The sequence below is a fragment of the Paroedura picta genome, chromosome 2, assembly GCF_049243985.1.
Source record: "Paroedura picta isolate Pp20150507F chromosome 2, Ppicta_v3.0, whole genome shotgun sequence".
Classification (NCBI taxonomy): domain Eukaryota; kingdom Metazoa; phylum Chordata; class Lepidosauria; order Squamata; family Gekkonidae; genus Paroedura; species Paroedura picta.
This window is the reverse complement of record NC_135370.1, coordinates 123,047,337-123,073,112: the sequence shown is the minus strand read 5'-3', so window position 1 is coordinate 123,073,112 and position 25,776 is coordinate 123,047,337. Positions and strand designations below refer to the sequence as shown.

The window sequence follows — 25,776 nt, the reverse complement described above, 5'->3', positions numbered from 1 at the left end:
TGAATTTTTAATTTATGCATCTATTACATTTCATGTATTTGTTTCAGGACTTCTGTAAGGGATAGGTAGGCAACATATTTTAGAAACTCTGGGTTTATGTGAGGGCATGTGCTTCATTAAATACCAGCTAGCTTGCTAGTTGTCTCTGAATCACAGTGGGGAGTCTCTTTCACCAACTGAGGCTGCATCTGTACTACCCATTTAGTCTGCAACAGGTATTATTAGTTTGGGTTCTTTCCTTTTCAGGAGGAGAATCCATAAAATCTGTTTCATTGATGTGGGTTTTTATGGGGTTTGCCATTTATTCTAGTCCTGATTTGTAGTGATTCTGTTTCACACATTAAAAAAAACCCTTTGTTGCAGTGCCTGCTGTCCATGAATAGTCTGACAAAGATTTACTCAGGGTACTCTCCTTCAAAACAGTAACTTATGTCTGCTCTTCCTGTTCCAGTTCAAGTTCCAATGCCCTTTGGACCCTTAATCCATTTCCTGAAGGGAAGGGGAGATTTTAACAGCAATTTCACACTAATTTTATTTTAGCATTAATTACATAGTTATGAAATCACAAAATAATTGAATAAATTCTAATTGATTTTTATATACATAGATGATAAAAAATAAAATAATGAGCAATTATTTTACGAAGATAAAAACAGTATTTAACACCCCTTCTTCTCCCACAGGGACTGATTAAGGATCCATTCAGGATTGCTGAGTGATTATGTGTGCAGAATCAGCAAACTGTTGGGAATGTAGGATTTTGGGCAAATAGCCCTTCCAAGTTGACAATTCTAGGATCTTGCCTTTAAGTCCAATTATTAATGATTACAAGAACGCTTTACACTGATTGTGGGACCAGTTTCAATTCTGTCTGTAGTTGATGGCAGAAAAGAAATCCTTTGTGAACATGAAAAGGTTGTAGTGTGGAGGCAACTGCTTTTGGCTCGACTTAGGCCAGCCCTTCCGCAAGGCTACCTATTCCTTGCGAGCTACTTTATGAGAGAACTTAAATCTACCACCCACTGCAATCCTGTTTTAGAGGAAGGGGCTGCAGCTAACACAGTCCCTGGTGCCTTCATACCTCTTTTTGTCCTGTCCTTGACCTGAGCAGGAGACCCTTTAGAAGAAGAAGAAGAAGAAGAAGAGTTGGTTCTTATATGCCGCTTTTCCCTACCCGAAGGAGGCTCAAAGCGGCTTACAGTCGCCTTCCCATTCCTCTCCCCACAACAGACACCCTGTGAGGTGGGTGAGGCTGAGAGCCCTGATATCACTGCCCGGTCAGAACAGTTTTATCAGTGCCGTGGCGAGCCCAAGGTCACCCAGCTGGTTGTATGTAGGGGAGCGCAGAATCGAACCCGGCATTCCAGATTAGAAGTCCGCACTCCTAACCACTACACCAAACTGGCTCTCTCGCCCAACTGGCTCTCTTTACCCAAAGAGACAAGTGGATCTCCAAGGGAAATGCCACACAGGACACTTTCCCTGTTGGGCCATATGTGGAACCTGCTGACATCTTTTTATAGTACTTTTGGCAGCCCAAATTATTGTGTTTATCTTCCCCGTGCCTCAACTGGTTATTTCAAAAGCCCTGGGTCTTGTGTATCTCACACTGCTGCCCTAAAACTAGAGAACTCTGAATGAAAGCACCTTTCTTGTGGCCTTCTACCAAGAGCTGTCAAGTCTGAAGGGCTGCTCCCTTTCCTCTCTCTCTCACCTATATATTCTTATGCTCACCCAGCAACACTGGATCCAGTGAACCTCTGCCCCCACAGCAGCAGCTGTCTTCCTGCAACACAGTCAGTATTCCTGTAGCCAATCCTATGGCCTTTAAAGAGCCTTCCAGAGAAACAGGACACCAAATAAGAGCATTGTTTTTGTAAAAAGATTTTTATTGGAAAAGGGAGGAATGTAAAAAGCAGAGGGCTTCCCCAGCACCAGTAAAGTAGGGAAAGGCTGCAGCGTCCCAGCAAAAATACAGACAAGAAGGGACAGAAGGAACAAAGACATAATGACTGAAAGAAAAACTATGCTCATTAACTCTGGAAAATATTCTTTTCTGGGTGTAGAATGGGATAGAAGGTATGGCCTTCTGGCAAAAAACAAAACAGGGCAGACATGGCTCATAGAGGAAACCTCTCTCCCTCTCTCTCACACACACACACAAAATCACACACACACGGAGTCCTCTTCCCAGATGGGGAGCCTCCAACAGAATACGGTGCTGATTCATATATAAATTGGAGAGATAACATAGGAAAAGTAACCACATGCATGCACACACACAAAGCACCATGGGTAGTAGGCACACATTTAGCTCCCTGTAAATCTGAGGGCACCGTGTCATCAGAGAAGTCGAAATCTTCCTACTGCACATGGTCTCTTTAGCAAGGAAGCTGGGCAGATTTGGGGCTCTGAACTCTCCTTGTTCTTACTGCAATTACTTCCTCCCCACAGGCCTACCATGAAGCTGTCTCCCTGGCTAGCTTAATTTGTACGTGGCAAGGCAAAATTACACAGGAAAGTTGCTGCCATAGTTAAACCTGCAAGAGATGTACTAAAAGGCGATGTGGCTTTGACAAAGGATCCCAGATGTGAATCCACAGCCTAGCTCAGCCCAACCCATTTCAACAAGTATCAGGCTGATTTTCTTTTGGAGGGGGGGGGGACCAGAGCAAAGAACACTGGGGTACGTATACAGGAGGGAGAAGTTAAAGGGAAGGCAAACAGTACCTCCTTCTGGTCAGGGTGGGCTTGCTTTCTACAAAACTAGAGTTTAGAAATAGTATCTTGGTTAAGGGCAAAGTTGTGCATGCAGAAGAGCAGTGGGATTTGGCAAAGCATCGCCATGCTGGGAGGGAGCATGCTGCAGCTCCGAGTGGTGTGTGTCCAACTGGATTCAGGCATCGTGCCTTGAAGATGGTGGGGTTATGTCCATCGCTCTAGTCTTTCCCCTTTCCTTTCCTGGCTGTTGGAAACAATGAAGAAACACAAGCGTTAGTGTGACCCATGGAGGCACCTACAGTTGCCAGCTGACCAAGAGTCTATTTGGCTCATAGTTTAGGCAGGTTAGCACATAAAACAACTACTGGGAACAAATCCAGCCAGGCACAGTTTCCCTCTATAAACACAACACTTGCCTTTCAGGTGAAGCTGCTGTTTCTACTGACAAAGTGACTGCTTCTTTCCACACACAGATGTGGCCTTGTATGCTAATGGGACCCTCTCATGGAACTGACGTATCCTGAGTCAGAGTGTGGTTCTATCAAGGTCAGTACTGTTTCCTCTGACTAGCAGCAACTGTCCTCATCCTCAGGATGAGGTCTTTCACGTCACCTACAAGCTGATCCTCTTAAATGGAGATGCTGAGGATTGAAAATGGGACCCTCTGGAGGCAAAGCAGATGATCAGCCACCGAGCCACAGTCCTTCCCCAAATCAAAGAGATCTTGGTTACATTCTGGAGCACTGGCTTTCGACTACTCTTCTAGTCCATTTGACACTTTGAACTTTTAGACACATGTTATCATTTTAAAAAAATTAGATTAATGAACACTCAAATACCAATATTAAATTAAATGTGGTGTCATTTTTAAAAAGAAAGCTAACTGATTCCTAAATAGATCTTTCCCCCCTACATACTCTTACTCAGCAAGCAGAAAGTCCACAGTGTCTCCAGATAGCAGATGTTGGCGGAGTCCTGAGATCCTGGAGATGTGCTGACCAGCAGAGCGCATAACACTAAACTAGAAGAACCAATGTTTGGATTCAGCACAAGAAGACCTGTTTCTTATGTTCATCCTGATCCTCGGCATTTACCAATCTGCTTGCATGTTTAAGAGGGCAAGATCAGAGCAGGGACTTGCCACCATATTGCTTCCTCACTGCCAGTTCACCTCTGGTTTTAGACAGGAAGGGGAAGGGCAGACAGTTATTCTGGTGGGGATTTGGCAAAGTTGTCTATTGTCTCTTATTTTTATCTATTTACTGCTATGATCCTGTGAGCCATCTTTATTTTATGCTTGTAAATAGCAGTGATGGTACATAAATACAAACAAATATTTAATGAAACCTGTCTAATCCTCCCTACCCTACTGTGGTGTTGGTATTTAAAGAAACTTTGCCACCACTAGACTTTCTCAATGATTACTTGTGTGACATGTACATTTGCCCATCTATTCAGACTGGCAGCAGCTCTCTAGGGCTGGGGTGTCAAAACATTGTATTCATACATGGGAGGATAGAAAGTACCCCCTGAGCATTTTGGAAACAGCCTCTCCATCAGGTCTAGAGGTGGGGGATGTGAAAGAGCTAGGTTCAGACTCCCACCTCCCCCTGTGCCAGGGCCTTGTTTTCTGGGACATCCAGGGCCAGTTGCTCAGCCTGGTCCATTCACTCCTGAACGTGCTACACACACACACACACACACACACACACAGTAACTAATTTGTATAGAAATGTAAGATACCACCCCTTTATGATATCCCTTGGGGAAAAATAGTCTTGCATATGATTAAATACATATGCATATGATTAAAATTGGGGCTTGATTTTACCACTAGGAAGCAATTGATTTTGTCTGTATTTTGAATAAAAAATAACATCATTAATTGGATTTGTCTCTGCTCTTTATAAAGTTTATATTTCTGGTACCTGGCATTATATTTTAGGGCTCCCATGGCAGGCCCAACAAAGTGACATTCATAACAAATGAGTTCAACACCTCCAGGGTCTCACACAGAGGTTTTTTCACACCACCTACTGCCAGAGTCTTTTCACTGAAGCTATCAGGGACTGAACTTGGGACCTTCTGCATGCCAAGCAGATGTGCCAGGGCCCCTCCCCAATCTGAGGTAAACTGTCTGATGATAAGGCGAGTATCAAGAATGACCAGGGCCTGACATTAGAGGCCACATTCAAGGAGGCTCATAGAGCTCATAACCATACAGCACAACAGAAAAAGCAGAAGACAATGAGAAGATTCCTGGATATATTTTGCTAAAGGCAGCAACATTAGACGTAGGGAAAACCCAATAGGACCTTATTCAACAAGGATGTCATTCTTACTCTGAGCCCTTATGGGATAAAAAATAAAAATCCAATAATAAATAGTTTTTTAAAAAAATCTGATGATCAGCCATGCACAGTTAACTGGTCATGTGGAAAATCTAGAAGAAAAATTGGTTTCTATACCTAACTTTTCACTAACAAAAGGAGTCCCCACACTACATTCCCTGTAAGGCAGGTAGGTCTGAGAGCAGCCTGACAGGATTGCTCTGTGAGCCCAAGGTCACCCAGCTGGCTGCATGTGGAGGAGTTGGGAATCAAACTGACAAGAGATTGTGGCTCCTCTGTCATGAGCCCCACCCCTGAGGAGACTGCACTCTTCCCAGTGCCAGAAAAGGCAAGTCATAATCTTGTATCAACTGCACTGTATGTGTGTGTGTGTGTGTGGGGGGCAGATAGAGTGGTAACAGTGTATATTGGAACTCATGAATTCAGGTTTGCTCCAGAGTTGGATGATGCAAAGACCCCCTACCAGCTTAACAAAGACCCCCTACCGGCTTAATGACAAATGCTACCTTTTAACCAAGCCCCCCCCCCCCCCATGTTGGTCCTTTTAACTTTCAAATATCCCCAGAAGAGCAATTATATCACAAACAGCAACATAAAGCATCAAAAGAGAGGCATCCCCACCCCACAGAGATGGAACTGACCTTTGGATTTCGATTTGGCCTTAGGAGAACAAGGCTTAGTGACTTGGATCGTATCCTGACACTCGGCATTGTACAGGGCCTTTTTCAGAGTGCCAGAACGGGCCTTCAGACCTGTGGCAGCATCACACCCTCCCCAGCTCTCAAACTTGTACTTGCAGTCAGCTAGGAGAGAAAGTAAGCATGGTTAGATCTACAGGGCACCCACAGCAGTCATCTGCAGAAGAGGCCCAAGGACACAACGCTCCAAGTCATGCCCTGTCCCCATCCCAAGATCCTTTACACTGGGTGCAATTTACACAGTCTTATGGGACAAGAAACTGGACACTTGATGTTAAATTCATTTTGCAATGCATCATTTTTGTGTGACTTTAAAGAGCCAATTTCACTATGGTTTAGGGTCCCCATTTAAAAAGACTGGCAATTTCCAAGACATGATCAGATGAATCCTATTTATTCCTAAAACAGCACAGGTTTTAAAGAATGCAGCAGTCCTCTGGGGGGGGGGATCCAAGTTTGAGTAAAGCTGGGAGGTTACTGTTGACAGTCTTCTCCAAGCTAGTCATAGGCTAAGTTTCCCCACTGTAAGTTTTTCTCCCTTTTCCACAATGCTAAAGCTCAGGGGAATAGGGTTGCCTGGTCCAGCAGTTCTGCTGGTGGGGGATAGGGGGCAGATTTCTGGAGTGATGCAATGTGCTAAGGTCGCCTGAAGTGACGCCGGCATCTCGGAGATGTCAAGGGGCAACACTCTGGCTTTTATGGTAGAATTTGCTTCTAACCATAGACTTTTCCTCAAAAATCAGAGTGTCCCCTCTGATGATCCCATGCCACTTCTGGGTGATGTCAGCACATCACATTAAAATGCAAACTTCATCCAGTTTCTGATAAACTGGGAGGAAGGAGTACTTGGGAAGCAGGGGTCCTCCACCCAGGCCAGTGGACCTGGCAGCCCTACGGGGGAACTCAATCAAATTATGCAATTGGTAAAGGATAGACAAAAAGAAATTTCTTAATGAATAACTGAATTGTGGAATTCCCTGCTAGTGGACGTAGTGATATCCAGAAGCAAAGATGACTTTAAAAATGACTAACATTTATATAGAACAGGTCCAACAATGGCTACTAGTCAAAGCATCCAAAGGGACCCTCTGCAATCAGACACAGTAAATACTTGAATACTGGGGATAGGAAAGGCCTTGGCCTCTATGGCCTGATGGTTGGCCCTCCAGGGCAACTGGCTAGCCACTATATGAAACAGGATGCAGGACTCTTATGTGATTAAATAGCAATGCAGACAGAGGGAACATCAATATGACCATGAGGTGGCAGTAGCAGCACCAGACTGGCAAGGGACGGGGCGGCGGGGGGGGGGGGGAGACAATGGGGATGGATAGAAAGTGGTTTAAAGGTAGAGATCAACCAACAATCAACTTGAGTTCCATGTCTTTTAATGGAATATATACACCTATATAAATCCACTGACCTGTGTTTTGCTTTAAAGCCCAGAGGCAGGTGTTTTGCTCACCTACAGACAATTCAGCTCCCCAGCAGAATGTAAGCAGAAGTTATTCCAGTTATGGGAGCATTTTGATTTGGACAATCTCCATCTTAACCATCCTAATCTTTCCCTCTCCTTCACTTTAGATTCCAACCACTCTACCAGCATCCCCCTGGCCTCCAACAAGCCTGGTTATTATCACTAAGAAGCAACAGAGAAGCATTGAAAAGATGCTTATTGAACTGTAGGTGTGAACGCAACACTTTTCTGACAAAGCTTTGCTTTTTAAGGGCATGGTCTAAGTCAGATACAGGAAACCGGTCACATATTTTTTTTGCCAAGTCCACTTCCTGCCAAGATGTACTTCTAATAAGGAAGTGCTGGAGCAAGAAGATTACTAGATGCAAACTCACTGTAAACAAGGCAAATTAGTAAGTGTTCCAAAGTTAGCCATGAATTAACATACCAGCCTGTGCCACACAGAGTGCCACGTGGGCACCCTGAGCCTATGATCATTCTGGGCCATGAACTATAAGTTCGCCACTGTTTGCTAATCTGCCCCCCTAGCACACCAAAGCTCTCATGGGACAGTGCACCATTCCTCAAGCCTGCTTTACGTGAGATGCCCACTCACCTCCAAATTCCTTCTTCCAGTTGCAGGGGATCTTGCACTTGAGTTTCTTGGTCTCCTCGTTACAGGTTCCCTCACGGTAGCCCACACCACAGTCTTTGCTGTTAGGGACACAGGGACCCCAACGCCATTCCTCACAATCGGAGCCATTTTTCTTCACTTTGTCTGCAGTGATAATATGGGAGCAGGCATGCATTAGAGGAGTAATCTTACCCCTCCGGCCTCAGAGCACTAAAACAGACTGCATTCCACTTTCAGCCAATCACAAAGAACAGCAGACTGGGACTCTTCTCCCCAGTCTCTCACTTACCTTTTTTATTCTTGCCAGCCTCAGAAGATGCAGCCAGAAGAGCCAGTACCAAGAGGAGGAAGAGTCCACGGACCTGCATTCTGTGTAAGAAAGGACAATCTGCTCAGGATTCAAATTCCTACATGCAGGAGTGAAAAGGAAAACCACACACAGAAGCATAGCTCCCGCAATGATTACTAGCCCTAGTAGCAAGCAGGAACCTCCACATTCAGAGGTAGTAAAGCCCCAAAACACCAATGTTTGGAGGCAGCATAAGGAGAAGACCTTGGCCTCCATGCCCTTTTTATTGGCCCCCCAAGGTTACTGGTGGGTCACTGTGAGAAGCAGTATGCTGGAATAAACGGACCACAAGTTGTATCTGGAGCATCAGTAAGTTAACAGCCTTTCTACTAGTCTTGCCCCGGTACCTTTTGGTTGCTTATTTGGTTGAGATCCTTTTGTCCCCAAGACCTCTAATCATTCATTTTACCAGATAAAACTGTAAGGGCTTACATTCCACACTCAGCCCCCTGCCACCAAGCCGGGCTTCTTACCCATTTAAAGTTTGAGAACAGGTTGAGATGTGGTTGTTTATTTGGCTGCACTGATGTATCCTCTCTACATCTAGCAAAAAGCAACTTAAAAAGTATTCTGCTGGATCAGCACTGTACATGAATGCATCCATCCTTTCCCTGGTGAGGACCAATTATTGCTATCATTTAGGCTGCCATTTCCCCCCCCCCCCTCCATTTCTACCTAAATCCTAGGCAATAAAAAACAATATTTAGATTTGCACAGTTTATGAATTAACTAATGCAAACCCCCACGTCTCTCCCCCATTCACGAGTAGTGACAATCTCTTTCTTTAAGTCCAGTAGCCCCTTAAGAGACCAACAAGAGTTTCAGGGCATGAGCTTTCAAGCGTCAAAGCTCCCTACTCAAGTCTGATGAAAGGACCTTTGACTTTCGAAAGCTCATGCCCTGAAATTCTTGTTGGTCTCTAAGGGGCTACTGGACTGGAACCTCATTGTTCTGCAGCAGACCAACATGGCTGCCTTCTGAAACTTATTCTTCAAGGATAACTACTGCCACTAACTTTCCAAGCCTTTCTCAGGGTACAAAGAGCTTTACAATTCTACTTGATTCCCAGGTGCGTTCCCTTGAACCCACCATATGAGGCTTGTTGCTTTCTAACCTTTGACACAAACTGGGGGCACTGTGCAAGCTCCAGCCAGGCCTACACATACACATGTCTACCCTTTCTGCATTGGCCTGGTCAACTGCGCCCCCCCCCTCAGGGGTTACCAACTCAAATAAATACTCCCCATCCCTAAATCATGAGGAAAAAACTGAACCGGTTTTTGACCTCCCGTTTCAAAATATGGGCCACACACTCTCCCCTTCTCAGATTCCATAACCAGAGCAACCAAATGGAGGCGGGTAAAGCGATCCTGCTTGTGGGATTTATGCTGTTCCAGACTTTGGATAGCCAAGCGGCTTCTGCCTGCTGGCAGTAGTGCGGCCCTGCTCCCAGCTCCCCTCAAACGCTTCCACAGTCCCCCGTCGTCCGTCCGTCCGTCCGTCCCCTCATTTCCCAGTGCTTCTTTTATCGAGTGCTCAGCGGGCGACCTCGCCAGTGCCAACGTTCCCTGAGGTTGGGGGGACCTCAGCTGCCATGGAACCTTTATCCAGTTCAAAAAGAATCCAGGGTGGGAAAAGAAACCCCAACAGGCATAGTTTCTGAGAACTAAAACAGAAGATTGAAAATAAAAGCCTTGCACAATTGGATCTCATGTGGAGCTTTAGAAGGCAGGCTGCTCCCCCTGCTGGCTCTCTTAATGTCAGCCTATTACCATATCTCTACAAAGGGGCTATGGAAAAAAGACTCTGTGTAGATGTGTGTGTGAGTGCCATAAAGAAGTGGCCGCAGGTGAATGAACGCTTGGGTGTACCCACAGATGTATATATGGCGTATAAGATGTGCATCTGAAATGCCATGGTTATAACCAGAGCAGACAAAGAAAGCAACAAGAAAGCTGAAGAACTTTTTCTCTATCTGGAATAAGATTATGGAAAAACCTGCATTTCTCTTAATACAATTAATTATTCCAACATACAATTCTTACACAACCAGGAGAGCCCAGCAGCAAGCTGTCCAGAAGAAACAATCAAAAATAAATGCAAAAGTCTTCCATTCAAAGATGGGAAGGCAGGAATGAGGAGACTAAACAGAAAACAAAGTTCTTATTTCATGACACAGAGTTAGCCACTATACCCCAAAATACTATTCTGTCTTACAAGATTTCATACTGGTATGGATGACTCATGAAGATAACAGACTATGGGTGCTATAGTACCACCAAAGGGAGCAATATGGTTTGGTATCGGAACGTAGAATTCCAATAGAATTCCTCCAGGCTACATTCCCCTTCTATCAAATTAATTGCTGTAGCTTTGAAGAACTGAACTACAGGCAGTTACTACGGGTTCAGTGGCAGCTGTACAGTCCCAAGATGGCCACAGAGGGTGCCACAGAAACTCCACTTGGGAATAACACAGAATGTCCTACTTTATATACAGGGCTTTCCTTATAAATCCCATGAACTGGCTTTCACAGCGATGTTATGCTATACATAGCACAGGGCATGTACTCTTCAGTTGCTAACACATCAAAATTCTACAGTCCAGATGAACTGCTCCCTTGTGTTATGTAAATTACTAGTCATTTTTACTAGTCATAGAAGAGGCAAAATGTACATTTTATCCTTGGACTCCTGAAAATTCTTCTCAGGCTTTTTCATTAAATACCGCCTTAGGAGTCTTAAGGACTGGAAACACATTTTAAAATGAAATTCCCCAGATGTTCAATTTTGATATACAAGACTTGAAGCTTGCATGGTATTTTTCTGGAATCTACACAGCTGTCTGTCTATATTGAGTGACAGATGGAAAAATTCCAGGATGAAAACAAGAGCTGAGATTAAGGCATGAAAATGGAGTGCTTGTGATAAAGGCTGGGTAAAAGGATGGAGTGGGGAGGACACCCTTCCTGATGCTTTGCAGGAAGCAATACTTTCCCCACCACCCCGTAACTCCATGGTACCAGCTCTGTGCCAGTAGATATGACCAGTAGGGTTTTCCCCCTTTCTACAGGTCTGCAGGATTTCCCTGTGCTCCTCTGCCACAAAATGCAGGGCAGAGGAAAGAAGCTCCCCACATGGTGCCTTGGAGCTTAAGAGTGCAGGAGGCATAGGTGGGAAAGTTCTCCTGCTTCTGAACTACTGTCACAGAAACTCATAAAGGCACTGACTGCATCCCAGAGTGGGGTGAAACATGCCATGCTCACTGTAGGGGAAAGAAATGTCCAGAAGAGCTGAGGAAAGAAACACTGGGTCAGCAATTGTGCCCCCCCCCCTCCCCAGGCAGCCCACTGCAGAGCAGCGTTGTTCATTATTCAGGCTCCAGCGGGCTCACCTTTTGTGTGTCTGTTGCTGTGAAGCTGCTGGATTCACTCTGAATTGAACTGTCACAGAGAATTACACAGCCCGGGTGGCTGAAGGCAAAGCCCAAGGGATGGGAGCCACATTCCCCGCTTTCAGCGGGGAATTACCCTCAGGGGGGCAGAGTATCTGCCAGGGTGCAGCCCCAGCTTCCTTCCACCAAACTCATGCTCCAGGGACAGAGGCACAGCTCTGACTTGCCATCCACATCCAAATTCTGCTGTGATTTGGAGTGCCTGATAATAGCATTGCCCAGCGTGTGGGTTAAGACAATTTATTTCAGTCATGAACATTAACAACTCACACAAAATAAAACCCTGCAAGTAGATGTATGTATTTTTTTGCATCCCACCATTCTTGAGGAAAAAGTCTTTAGGGGAAAAAACAGCTAGATTTCAAGCTAAGATCTCTCCTATGGTACTATCTCCATCTGAGCAGGGTGGACTTTGGGCACATGGCTCCTTACAAATGGCTTTCCAATCATTAAAGTTCTTTAGAGAAGAACAAGAGAAGAAGAGCTTTTTTTAAATACCCCACTTTTCACTACCTGAAGGAGCCCCAAAGCATCTTACAAACACCTTGACCTTCCTCTCCCCACTACAGATACCCTGCAAGGTAGGCTTGACTAAGAGAGCTTTGAGAGAAATTGTGACTGCCCCAAGTTCAGCCAGCTGGCTGCATGTGGAGGAACAGGGAATTAAATCCAGTTCTCCAGATTAGAGGCCACTGCTCCTTAACCACGATACCATGGCAGCATAGATGACCTTTTAGGTGAACATCCTTTTAGGTGCTCATTCATGGGCAAAGCCATCTAGATCTATTGGGTGCTTCTGTGTGGTTAGGTTGTATGTGCCACCTCCCCCCCCCTTGATAAGGCTTAGTCTAGGTGAGACAGGCATCCCGAGGACATTTCTCTTTCCATGTGACATATCAGTTCACTTAGAAGACTTACCGTGTAAATTTGCCAGCTCAAGAATTTACCTTAAGGATTTTGATTGTTTTTTCATGATCTTTCTAAGCCTGCACCAACGACAACATTTGCATTTTACCCCCAGGGAAGAAGGCTATTAAGGATCAGCTGGCTACAGACTTCTGATTCCAAACCACCTGAAAGAATGGGACGCTCCCAGCCACAGTTGTCCTTCCAAAGAGCTGAGTTCTGCAGCTGTCTTTGGGAAGCTTGCAATGATTTATAGGATCACTTCTCCAGAGCAGGTGGGAAAGATTTCCCACCACTTTAAAATCCTTTAGGTCCTAAAATGAAATTAATATTTACGGCCATCAACACTTGCAGCAAGTATTCTCCCTAGACCTCACATCACCAGACAGAAGCATAGTGACAGTAACATCTAAACTTAGCTTAAGGGGTGTGGCCATACAATGCATTTATTATCCATGGCAGTATCTCTGGCTCTCCAAAAGGGCTGTCAGAAGGAATTGCATCATCTACCAGCTCACACAATCTTTCTGGTTCAGATGCCTCCAGTGTGGCATAAGATCAGACCACAAAGAAACAGAAACCACACCGTGGAGGGACTGGTCCAAATCCAATATTCCTGACTGCCAAACAATGAGACTAACACGTTCGCCCAAGGTATTATTGTTATCTTCTGCTTGTTATCTAGTACTATATTGGAAAGAAATTTCATGTGGCAAAACAACTCTCAAGAGGAAACATTGGCATGGCCCGAAGCACCACTCACCCGCCCACTTTTTTTGTTATTACCCACTCTGGTAAAGAATTCTGAAAGAACTCGAAACCCTGCCTAGTCTTGTGTTGTTTTGGTTAATGTTACATAGGCATTCATATTTTGTTTTACTTTGGAGCAGTATAGCTTCCTGGAACATCAGGCATGTGCTGGTGGGGCCAATGCAGATTCTCATTCCCTTCCCCTGTAAGTTCCTTACAGAGAATGTACAGGCAAGGAAAGGAAGCATGAATCGGAAGAGGGTGGAGCAGATAATGATGAGACATGATGCGAAGTAGGAAAGAATAATCAAAATAAGAAAGCAGAGTTGAGAGATGTTTAAATGTGACTTGAAATGTAGACATCAAATTAAATCCCATGCATAATTTTTAAAAAGCAGAGCAGTGAGGCATGCTGACCTATGGGGGCATACACACAGGTGACTCGGAGCTGAGCAACTGCTGAAAGGGAAAGACTTAAGCAAATAACTCCCTACCTGGCCTTCTGCTAGTCAAACTGACAGCCCACCTAGATTGCTTTTGCATTTAAAAATGCAGAGAAAAGTAACACAGAACTCTGTTTAATGCCTGCTTTGGCCCATTCGTCTGTCCATCCGCATCACTCACACGGTCAGGCAGGCCATTCCATAGGGCTGGCCCCATCATGGATCCACTGTAGCCTTATTGACAGTCCTAGAGGAGGGCACCTTAAGAGGAGGCTGTCTGAGGAACTGGTACAGGGGAGTATTTTTGGAGATATGGCTCAATAAATAGTTTGTCTTCTTTCTTAGTGATGTGCTTCAGTTGCCAACAGACCACCATAAGTATGTTCCTTCATTTGTAACACATTCATCACATTCTGCATGCGAGGGCTTGCATACCTTTACTCCGTTTATAAATGGCTTAAGAAATAAGGTAAACAAATTCTGTTGTTCCTAGTCCTAGCTATGGTTATCATATCATATGGAAATTTTTGGAAAATTTTAAACAGAGGCTAGATAGCCATCTGACGGAGATGCTGATTCTGTGAGGGCAAAGGGATAGGTTACAGTGGATGAGTGATTGGGATGTGAGTGTCCTGCATAGTGCAGGGGGTTGGACTAGATGACCCATGAGATCCCTTCCAACTCTATTATTCTATGATTCTATATGGGAAGAAAAGAACAGCTAGAATGCCAGAAGGCCAAATGCAGCTCAGACCAGAGGAACCTGGACTAAGGAATGGAATTTACATCACCCCACAGTCATGGTGAAGAGCCTCTTGTGGCGCAGAGTGGTAAGGCAGCCGTCTGAAAGCTTTGCCCATGAGGCTGGGAGTTCAATCCCAGCAGCCGGCTCAAGGTTGACTCAGCCTTCCATCCTTCCGAGGTCTGTAAAATGAGTACCCAGCTTGCTGGGGGGTAAACGGTAATGACTGGGGAAGGCACTGGCAAACCACCCCGTATTGAGTCTGCCATAAAAACACTGGAGGGCGTCACCCCAAGGGTCAGACATGACTCGGTGCTTGCACAGGGGATACCTTTACCTTTACAGTCATGGTAGAAAGTGCCATCAAATTGTGGCTGACTTAAGAGCTTTGCAAAGCAAGAGGCAGTCTAACCAATGTTTTTGTGGGAGTGGCGAAATTGATACAAGAGAGCATATATTGTTCCACTGCCCTGCTTATGTAGACATTCGTAGCAACTTGATTGAACCACTCCTTAAAAAGTTGCCAGAACATCATGATGTAGATCAAGCAAAGAGGCTGCTAAGTGATGAGTTCCCCCAGGTGACAGCTGGCTAAGTTTTGTGCCGCCACCATAAAAATCCGATGTAAAGTAGCATAATTTTAAGTTCTATTTTATGATCTGTTTTAAATTGCATTATATCAAATGACCATATTCTTTTGGTCTTTTATGTATTAACTTCATACAACTTGGTCTGAACGACTGTAATAAAGTTTGAACTGAACTGAACAGTCTAGCCTGGGCCATCCAGGTCAGGGTCATGTGGCATCAGAAAGATGATAGAACCAAAACCAAAGAAGAGACTCAACCTCCTCCTAAGATGTCCTCCCATAGGACTGTCAATAAGGCTACTGTAATACAGCCTGGCCATGGATTCTGGGCTTTTTGTGGGGCATCATCTGGGCATGGAATTGGGGTCACTGTGGGTAGGCAGGCAGTTGTGAGTTTCCTGCATTCTGCAGGGGGTTGGACTAGATGATTCTACCCTTCCAACTCTATGATTCTATGATATCATGGGCCTTATTCATTATTATGAGGAGGGTACCTTTGCTTGCTACATGTCAGGTGAGTAAGGCTATCATTACTCCAGAAAACATTAGGTGGAGATGTAAATTGCCTCATTAGGTTTGCCTGTCCTCATTCTATTCCTGCATGTTTTAATGCTTGTGTGTTTTAAATCCTGAGAGCTCTGAAATATGTGTTTGAATTCATGTTTTAATTCTTCGTAATTAGACTCTTATAATTTGTGTCCATGCAACTTGGTTGCTGTATAGTGTTCCACCTCGTGTCCCAGTTGATAAGGTAAAATAGAAATGTTTTATATAAAACTAGGGCCAAGCCCATTGCATTACAACAGGTGCTTGATTGGGTGGGGTGGAAGAACTCTGTGGATGGCCTCCTCTCCCCAGGATCTGGAAAGGCTGCAGGATGGAGCCCCCCCCCCCCCCGAAGGGAACTCACCGGCAGGGGCAGCTCTCCTGCTGCAGGGATCTGCAGCTTCTGAGCCTCAGAGGGAAGTGGAAGGAGGAGGGGGTGGACAGGGGTGGGGGACTGAACAGACAGGAAAGTCAGTTGGAGGCAGAGTCACTCAAGGGCGGGACAGCCGCCCTGAGTGGGTGTTAAGCGCTGAGTGGCACTTAAACCATGAGACATACTCCTCCTCCAAGGCCTAACTAGAAATATATTATGTGGAACAGATAATCAAATAATAGTTTGATGTATCACTAAATTCTTATACTCACGGCTGTACACAAAGCAAAAAATCCACATATATAATTTCTATACCGAAGTATATTTTATGTATGAGTTTCGTTATGTCTGAAGCATCCCTCAGACTCCATTGCATCAAAACAACAAATTATTGCTTATTGTCGTGCAATCCTATTCAAAGTCTCTCCAGTCAAAGTCCATAAACATCAATGGCTTTCATCTGGAGTCACTGTATAAGATTCCAGTGGAAAGCTTTGGAAGTCCTGAGGTTCACATTTTTGCTCCATCCTCCACTTTTGGTGGCCTCCAACTCTGAAAATGTCCTGGTTCACAATAAACCATGGTTTTTATTACACAGGAATCTCAAACTATGGCTTGGTTTTTCTGTCTACAAACTAAGGTTCAAATCCAGGCTTCAACTATTGTATAGGTAAGCATAATTTCTTTTATAATTTAAAGTCAGACATTGGTTTAGGGCCACTGTGACGGCTTCTAAATTGAAGAGAGGGAGGAAGAAGCTGCAAGCAAGAGATGGTCAGGTGCCACAGTTATCACCTAAAGTTAGAACCTACTGTTTCAAGTAACAGAGAACCCCAACTTGCATAATCAGCTCTGGCATTCCTCCCTTCCCCTTCAATTTTGACTGTGACAACAAACTTTAAAAAAGCATTTTCAGACATTTAGAGAAGAGGTTTTCCCTCTCACCCCTGATGCTTCCCCACTCTTCTTTTTGGCAAATAAAAGTTGATCTTTATCTCACCAAGTTTCAAAGTTATACAAGGGAAAAGAATAAGAAAGAAGCCACAGAAAATAATATAATACAGTCAATAATCCCAAATGAGAACATTTATTTAATTTATTAAATTAATTGATCATTTGGGGATTCTTCCCCACCCCCTGCAAAACTAAGATGCTTTTAGTAAGCAATTCTCCCTGGTTCCCCATTGATCCATTCTACTCTCCTGTCACATTTAACATATTCAGAAACATATCTCATGACTCTCTCTCACCTCCATTAACTGCATATGCTCTGCTGTAGCTGAAAGTTTAGTTAGACATACTTTGGCAACAGTTAAGATTGCCAGTGATTTGACCACACCCATGGAAAAACCACTGGTTGTAACTGGAATGGGACTGTAGGTGCCAAACACAATAATGCGGGCCCTTCTATTGCTCTGACCTGTATTCTTTGTCAAGCAAGATCAGTTCCAGGTTTTCTAACTTACTTATCAACACAGGGTGACCTCCTCCTCGCTAGATTAGCTACTCCATGGGCTAAAAATTCCTTCATTGGGCCAACTCAAGACTCTAAAACTATAGTCATAGGCACGCTTTTTTGGGATGGGGTTTACTCTTGAGTAAATAGGTAGAGGACTGGACTACATAGTGAAGAATACCAGTTGGCTATTAACGTCTTATAAGACCTTTGAATAAGCCTCTTGTGGTGCAGGGTAGTAAGGCAGCTGACATGCTGTCTAAAGTTCTGACCATGAAGCTGGGAGCTTGATCCCAGCAGCCGGCTCAAGGTTGACTCAGCCTTCCATCCTTCCGAGGTTGGTAAAATGAGTACCCAGCATGCTGGGGGGTAAAACAGTAATGACTGGGGAAGGGAATGGCAAACCACCCTGTATTGAGTCTGCCAAGAAAACGCTGGAAGGCGTCACCCCCAGGGTCAGACATGATTTGGTGCTTGCACAGGGGATACGTAGACTGTTCTCCCTCAACATGCAGAGCTTTCAGTGAATAAGAGCCCTGTATGTTGCTTGTATGTTCCTAGAGGTCATAGCAAGGAATGGGAGGAAAAGACAGACTGCCCAAACACACTACTGATGTTGGGATGATCTTATAGGGCTGATGGAGAAAGCATAGGCTTTCCCAGAAAAATTCATGTTTCTCTCAAAATAGGTAATAGTCATACAAATGTCCAGTTCTCATAAAGGTAACCAAAATTCCTCAGGCTGGCCTTCTCAATTTCTTTGGAAAAGAAATCCAGGTATCCTCCTGTTCTGGTATCAGCTCACAATGTAAAATGTTTCTACATGGATGTAAGGAGGGTGATCTAAACATATTTTTTCCTCAAGCCTTCCTAAACAGTTCTTTTCACTTCATATACAAGAAGACTGAGTCCTGATTTACATGTGATGCCGGCAGTCAAGAACTTAACTGTGCAGTTTTGCATACACCCAGAGCCTCCTTTGAAGCAGGAATGTGTGCAGTATTAGCATGCCAGTGCAGCACCCATAAAGGCTAGGAACCTCTGGTGTGCTGCCATTTCATGCACTGCAGCAGACACCCCAGTTTAAATGACACACCGGGCACATGCAATATTACATGGGCTAGTTCTTCTATGGCTGCCAGAATTATGTTTGGACGCAGTGGTAGGATGGCTCAAGCAGTTGTCTCAGCCCTTCAAAGACATAGGTCCTATGGATGGGCAGGAAGGGTCCAAGCGAGGAAGTGTGATTACCCAAACTGGATGGGGTGCAACTATCAGTGGCTCACTCTGCCAGGAACCTGGGCATGATCCTGGATGCCTCCAACTCACAAGTGTGAGATGATCACAAGGGTAGTGTGGCAGGTGTTTTCCCACCTGCACCAAGCCAATCTACTAACACCCTACTTGGCCCCATAACTTGGCCCTTGGCCACAGTGATCCATGTGTTGGTCACCTCTAGACTGGATTTCTGCAACTCACTCTACATCAGCCTACCCTTATCCCTGACACGAAAGCTACAACTGGTACAGAATGCAGCGACAAGGGTTCTCACAGTAACAACCTGAAAGGCCCATATCCAACCCTTACAGCTGCACTGTCTGCCAGCTGAATCCCGGATCAGGCTTAAGGTCTTTAAGGCCATACAAGGTCTGGGCCCAGTATACTTGAGGGACCACCTCTCTGCCTATGTCCCCAAAGAGCATTACACTCAGTCCACAACAATAGGCTGCTGATCCTTGGCATCAGGGAAGCACATCTGGCATCAAGCAGGGTCAGGTCATTCTCTGTTCTGGCCTCTACCTGGTGGGACAAGCTCCCAGAGGATAGGAGAGCAGGGCCCTGGGGGAGCTAGCACAGTTCCACAGGGTCTGCAAAGTTAAGCTCTTCCACCAAGCATTCTGTTGAGGTCAGGAACTGGCAACATATACTGGGCCCCCAGAATCCCCATCCCACTCAGATGCACCCATCAATCACATCATAGGCAATGGTTGATTTGTTAACTGTATAGTTCAATGATTGCTGATACTGTTGCTATTGTTAATTGATACAATTACTGAATTTATGTTATATCTGCCAATGGTTGCATGTTTTCTGCAAACTGCCCTAAGCCGCAAGGAAGGGCAGTATATAAATGTAAGAAATAAAATAAAAATGTCCAACAGAAAACCATCAAATGTATAATGTTGATTCACACAGAGCTAAGAGTTTGTGGGTCTGAACTGAGAAGCACAGAATATTGTCAGTGAGCAGAAAGCTATGGGAACTCATCTTCACTATGCAGAACTCATGTTTACCTTCTACCTTGCATTCAAGGAAGTTTCAGGAGCAGGGAATACTCTGGAAGCCATGATGTCCAAAATGAGCAATGTGAGTTAATAATATCCTTGAATAAGCATTGCCTCTAAGGCACATCCCTTAAATATGAGAAACAGATTCTCTAAGCCCCATTAATGTGCTTGCATTCTTCTTTACATGGAGAGAGACTTCATGCCCTCCCAACTCCTTTCTACGTGCTTTCCTTCTTTCAGTTCTCTTATTGCCTTCCATTGCTGGCCCTGCATCTCTCCCTCCTTGTACAGGACTTGATAAATTGGCCACCTCTCCTCACTTTCTCCCTGCAACCTGCAGTCTTCTCAAATTTCTGGAGCCAACATTGTGCCCTGTTCTTCCACTCGCTCCCCAGTCCCTCCTCCCTTCCCTCAAGCTCTTTCCTGCAGTGTTCTCATGACTCCTTTTCTACTGCTCTCTCTCTTATCATTCTCTCTCACCCACAGCTGTTGCTTCCAGAGTATACAGTAGTCTGATTCCACTCCACAGATTCAAATAGACACAAGATAACATCTTCTATCATGGATGCTATAGTACTGAACTGGAAGAAGTAGTTCGAAAAAGAAGCACCAAATATGGCCAACTGTTTTCCAGAACTGACAGTATGCTTATTTCATTTATACCTTGCCTTCTGGAGCTTGTCCTCTTTTCCTTGCAACAACCCAAGCAGGTCAGGCTGAGAATGCAGGACTGGCCCAAGGTCGCCCAGTAAGTATGCATGACACAGCAGGAATTAGAACCTGGTTCTCCCAGATCCTAGTAAACACACCAATGGATGTAGAAGGATGTGATTCAGCTTGAGAATGCATTTTTACAGAGCATGCCTAAGCAGGTCTACTCAGGAGCAAATCCCATTTTATTCAATGGAGCTTACTCTCCATAAAGTGTTCTTAGACTGCAGCCTTGCACTGCAATTCTCCTGGGTAAGCCCTACTGAATAAGCCTGAGAAAAATTCTGAGTACACTCACTTAGAACTAGTGTCTTAGTCCCTCTCATGGGCTGTGCTGCCTGATTCCATCCAGAGATCCTGAGAGCACCTGATCTGCTATATAGACTAGCAGCAATTAGCAGAAGGCCTGGCACAGTCCCTTTGTGGCTTGCCAAGGACATTGACCCAGTAGGCCTGACACAACAACAACAACAGATTGCTCCTCTATCTGCAGGCACCAAAAGGGGCTATCACAATTCCAGACACAGAGCAAAAATAAGAGATGAATTCTTGCTAAGCTGACATTTCATCCAGCAGAGCCAATGCGAGAGGAGGATAATGTTAAATGGTAACTAATTCAAAGTGGGGCGGGGGGGCAGAGAAGGAGGGTTTTGTTTTGTGTAGTCAAGTCGAATAGACTCATCATAGGTTATTTGTAACTACCCTCAGGAACGGCTGGAGAGCACAGCTAGACTTGGATGAGCAGACCTAAGTGTCAGCACTTCCTTTGGCCAATGAAGCCATGGAAACGCTGTCTGGGCAGCATGGATGGAGAACCTGTTAGTAAAGGCTGCCATGACCAAGGACAGCCGCTTCAGCACATGATACCCTGCTCCCCCCTCCCCCCTCCCAGGTTTGCCTCTCCAAAAATCATACCTTGGGGGAAGAGCAGGGAAAGAATGATAATTTTACCACATAAAAACTCAAAGCTAGGAAGGTGTAAAGGCGACACAAACATAGGTCTCATATTGTCATGGTTTACAAATTAAGCTGCAAATCCCTCAGAATACCAAGATTTGGCTTTCATTTTGAAATGAGCATACTTCAAAGTTGCAGATTTAAATGTGTTTGCTAAAGATAGACCCTAATGGGTCTAGATCATACCCTCCTGCACTGTTTTGCCTCCTACACTGCAATCATCTCCACTCCAGTTTGTAATGAAAAGTTTCAAAAATCTGGAGGGGGAGGCAAAGAAAGGGAACCAGAAAAAAATGCTTTATATTGAGAATTATGGATGTAACGTTCAAAAATAAAATGCCTGAGGGGAATGATGGAAGCAGCTTTAGTTTCCCATGAAGGAGAAAGGCAGCGTATAAATGAAGTAAATAAAATTATGCCCAATTGCTTGAAGTGCACTATTCAATCCAACGGAAGACGGTGGTTTCCAAATTTCAGAATTGCACCATTCTACAGACCCTGGACATAGCCCAAACCATCTAATTGAAAGAAGAAGGGACGAGGAATTACCTCAATACCTACTTGTTGCCAAAAACTTTCAGACTTTGGGTGTGGAGACCATCGCAAAGCAGGAATGGCAGCAGAGTGTGTTCTCTTTACAGGATTCAGTTTTGCATCTTGGCTAATAATATATCACAGGACTACATTAAAAAAAATGAGGCCTGAACAAACTGGGGTCAAGACGGGGTATAGAAAACAGACTGAGCTCCAGGAAAGGCCCTTATTAAGAAGAACCCGTAACTGCAAAATTAGTTGAAAGGGGTTTATAAAGACCCACCAATGGCTTCTTCTTTCATAAGAATGCACAATATTTTTTGTTTGCATGTATAGCGAGACGAGCTGTCCTAGTTTCATGGGGACACTTCCTTCCTGGGGAGAAACAGCTCCCTTTTCTCATTCTTCTTCAGGCTGGAACAGGTCCAAGAGCTCCAGAGCTTTGAATAGAGGTGCTCAGCTTAGAGTGAAGCTCCTCATTTTGCATAATGTGCACTCTCCAATTCCAAATGCCTGGCTCTGAACAGCACTGCACTGAGTAAGTGTCCCTCTGTTCTCCAGCTTAGCTCAGCATGCTCCAAGCAACAGGAGAATTGAACAGAACAGTCCTCAGAGAGTCTCAGCCGCAGTGGGAGAAACAGTCATCCATTGCTAAGAGTTTCCTCCCTATGAATAAGGCATGCCTCAGGCCTGGATCAATGCAGACTTTACTCACCTGTAAGCTGAAAGTGATGTGAAAGTCATGTGCTGTGGGCCTCAATATTGAGAAGGAACACTACCTCCAACTTTCCAAAATAACACTAGCAGTATTAGCCCAAATAACCCCCAAATAGAATGTGACAAGAGCAGAAATAATCCAGCCGTACGTATTAGAGGTGCAGACAAATCAGATGGTTTGGTTAAAAACAAAACACCCAATGAATACTCTCATTTTTACAAGATGAACTAATTAAGCCATTGCTCTTTGTAACATTTTGCGCACAGCACTTGCACAGAAGAGTTCTGTGTCACTGGATGTGAGGCACAAACAGTATGTATGTACATGTGTGTGCATCTGTGGGTGCTTGCATGGATGCATTACGTGGTGTGCAGCAAGCATGCCAGAGCTCAGGAGAAAAGAGAAGCACCCCCTTGCAGAGTAGGGGGGCACAGGGGAGAGGTAGAACTGTGTCCAAAGCAACAGTGCAGCAGACCCAAAGGAGGGAGTCTGCACTTCTACTCACTTCTCATACCTTTGTGTCCTACCAGTTTTTAAAACAGAACTGGATTAAGCTGCCACCTGGATTGTGCTGGGACGCCCAACTGGCTCAGCCTCTCTTGACATCCAGCTCCCAGACAGGGATAACTCCTGTAGCTTAGGATTGATCACCCCCCCCCCCGCAAAGATTCATTTCCCGAGGGCATTTGAGCGGGCACAAAGGTAAGATGCAACCACTTGCAAAGGATGCTCTGTGCATCCAACGTCTCCCTGCTCGTCCAAAGCCCGTCGAAGACGTCAGCTTCCTACCTAAAAGACCAGGGAAAGTCGGAAGAAAGAGGTCGAGGTCCCCGGGGCAGGGAACTTGTGCTGCCACCGACGGGGCTTTCCTCGGGACGTGGAAGGGCTCTCGAGGGGGACACGCCGCGAGAAAGTAGCCGCTTTCCCCAGGTCGAGGGGCCACGAGACTTTGCGGAGGCCGCCGCAGACCCGCGAGCCACCCCCCGCCCCGCCTCCGCTCCACAGGGCGTCCAGGGCCGGGGCAGCCGCCGTCGCGGCAAGGCAGGAGGCGACCCCGCCGAGAGAGCCGCTGGCCCGGCACCCTGGGGAGACAGCGGCATCCCTTCTCCAGCGCCCCGCCGCGCTTCGGTCGTCTGAGCAGGGGGCTCCCGGTGGCCCGGCCGGGAGGACAAAGGCTCGCGAGGAAAGGGCTCCGCGACGCCCCCTCCCCATTGCCTGGCACGACCCCGCCGGGCGCAGTGGCCCCAAGCCGGGCACCGGCGAAGTTTCGCGCCGGGCGACTTGCCTGGATCGCTGCTGAGGGAGCCCTGCCCGCCGCCGCCGCCGCCGCCGCCGCCTGGGAGTGTGTCGTGGCGAAGGCTGCTCCTTCTGCCGCCGGCTCTGCCCCGCTATCTGCCTCCTTATCTCCCTCGCCTCTCCCTTTGTGTCTTCAGAACTAGTTTAAGCTGGTCACATGTGGACACAACCTTGCGCGGCGGCAGCGGCGGCCTCTGACGTCACGCCCAGCTGACAACAAAAGGTAGTTCAGGGACCCCAAACTTTCCTCCGACCGGGCTCCTCCCCCCCCCCTCCCTCCCGCCCGTCGCCCGTCCCTCGTGCAGCCGCAGACAAAAGGCGCCGGACCTGAGGGGGCAAATCCAAGCGGGGTCCTGGTTGTGCAGAAGCCCCCCTCCCCCAGTTGGCCCGGCCCCAATTCCCGCCCCATCTGCTCCTCTTTCATGGGAATGCAACGTTTCCAGGAATCTGGAAACTGCCCTCTTCGCCTTTTCCTTCTCTCACTCGCCGCAGAGACGATTTTATCCCCCCCCCCCCACGTGGAACATTCGGTCCGGCAGCCTGCAAAACCCACCGTCCATGATCAAGAAACGCTTCCGCAAGAGTTTTAACTTCATGTACCCTCACCATAAACGCCCCCCACCCTCCAGCTGCCTCCGCTTAACCTTGTTTAAAAGTATTCCGCCTGAGACAGGGTTTCTGTACCTGGAAAGCTCTACTCTTCTAGTCCTCTCCTAAGAAAGATATCATTTCAGTTAATATCTTTGTTTCATAAGAACATCTTGTATGATAAAAGCATTTGCGGAAGTGACTCTTGAAATAGTCTTTCAGGACTGGAATTAAAAAAAATTCAGGTTAGAATAATATATAGTAACTTTCTCCCCTTTTCACCATATTTACATTTCAGGCATGAAGATGTTGATGATGTGGCAGTGGTGAAAAAGGATTATTATGCTATGGATTATTAGAAAAGGCTTTGAAAATAAAATAGCCAATGTTGCAGTGCTCTTACAGAGAGCTATCGTGTGGTCGCATTTAGAACACTGTGCGCTGTTCCGCTGGACTTCAAACAAGATCTGAGAAAAGTGCCAAATAAGTCAACCAAGGCAATTAAGGGGCTGGAGTAACTTCCATGAGGAGAGTCTAGGGCAGTGGTCCCCAACCTTTTTATCACCGGGGACCGGTCAACGCTTGACAATGTTACTGAGGCCCAGTGGGGGGGTAGTCTTTTGCGATGGACGTCGCCACTGCTGCCTGAGCCCCTGCTCCTCTTGCTTTCCCGCCAGTGCCCCCAACTTCCCGCTACCCGCTGGGGGGTGCTGCCAGCAGCAGCTGCGCAGTGCCACACCGAGGGGGAGCCCCAGCCATGGCGACTGCCGGAGAGCACCACAGGTGAGCCAGTGGCAGAGTGGTAGGGCAGCTCCCAAGGCAGCAGCTGGGGAGGAGGATGAGGAGGAGCAGCAGCCCGGTACTGACTGATCCATGGACTGGTCCCCGACTGGGGGTTGGGGACCATTGGTCTGCTCTAGGGCTTTTCAGTTTACACAAAAGGCAATTGGGGAAGGGGACACACACAATAAAATTAGGTGCAGAGTAGAGAAAGTGATTACAGAATTTTTTCCCTCCATGATGGACAATAAACTCAGGATAGACAAAGGAGGTTCTTCTTCACTGAATTAATAATTGGTGGGATCCACTGCCAGTGGCTGCAGGGACTGTGCTGACTTCCGATACTGCTATAGCAGGAGATACACTGGCAGCAGCCCTGATCCCTGCTGCTGCTCAGTTGCCCAGTGGTGATGGTGGTGGGGGAATGACCCTAAAAT

The 25,776-nt window shown here is 46.0% G+C and overlaps 1 protein-coding gene across 1 annotated transcript; it reads right to left on the bottom strand.

Moving 5' to 3' along the window:
- Positions 1 to 1,868: 1,868 nt before the first annotated feature.
- On the bottom strand, positions 1,869 to 24,169 carry MDK (midkine). The gene is made up of 5 exons (XM_077322339.1): positions 23,961 to 24,169; positions 8,150 to 8,229; positions 7,843 to 8,004; positions 5,714 to 5,875; positions 1,869 to 2,965 (listed from the first exon to the last, which is right to left on the bottom strand). The coding sequence occupies exons 2-5, from the start codon at positions 8,226 to 8,228 to the stop codon at positions 2,940 to 2,942; spliced, it is 429 nt and encodes a 142-aa protein (XP_077178454.1). The 5' UTR covers position 8,229; positions 23,961 to 24,169; the 3' UTR covers positions 1,869 to 2,939.
- Positions 24,170 to 25,776: the final 1,607 nt, after the last annotated feature.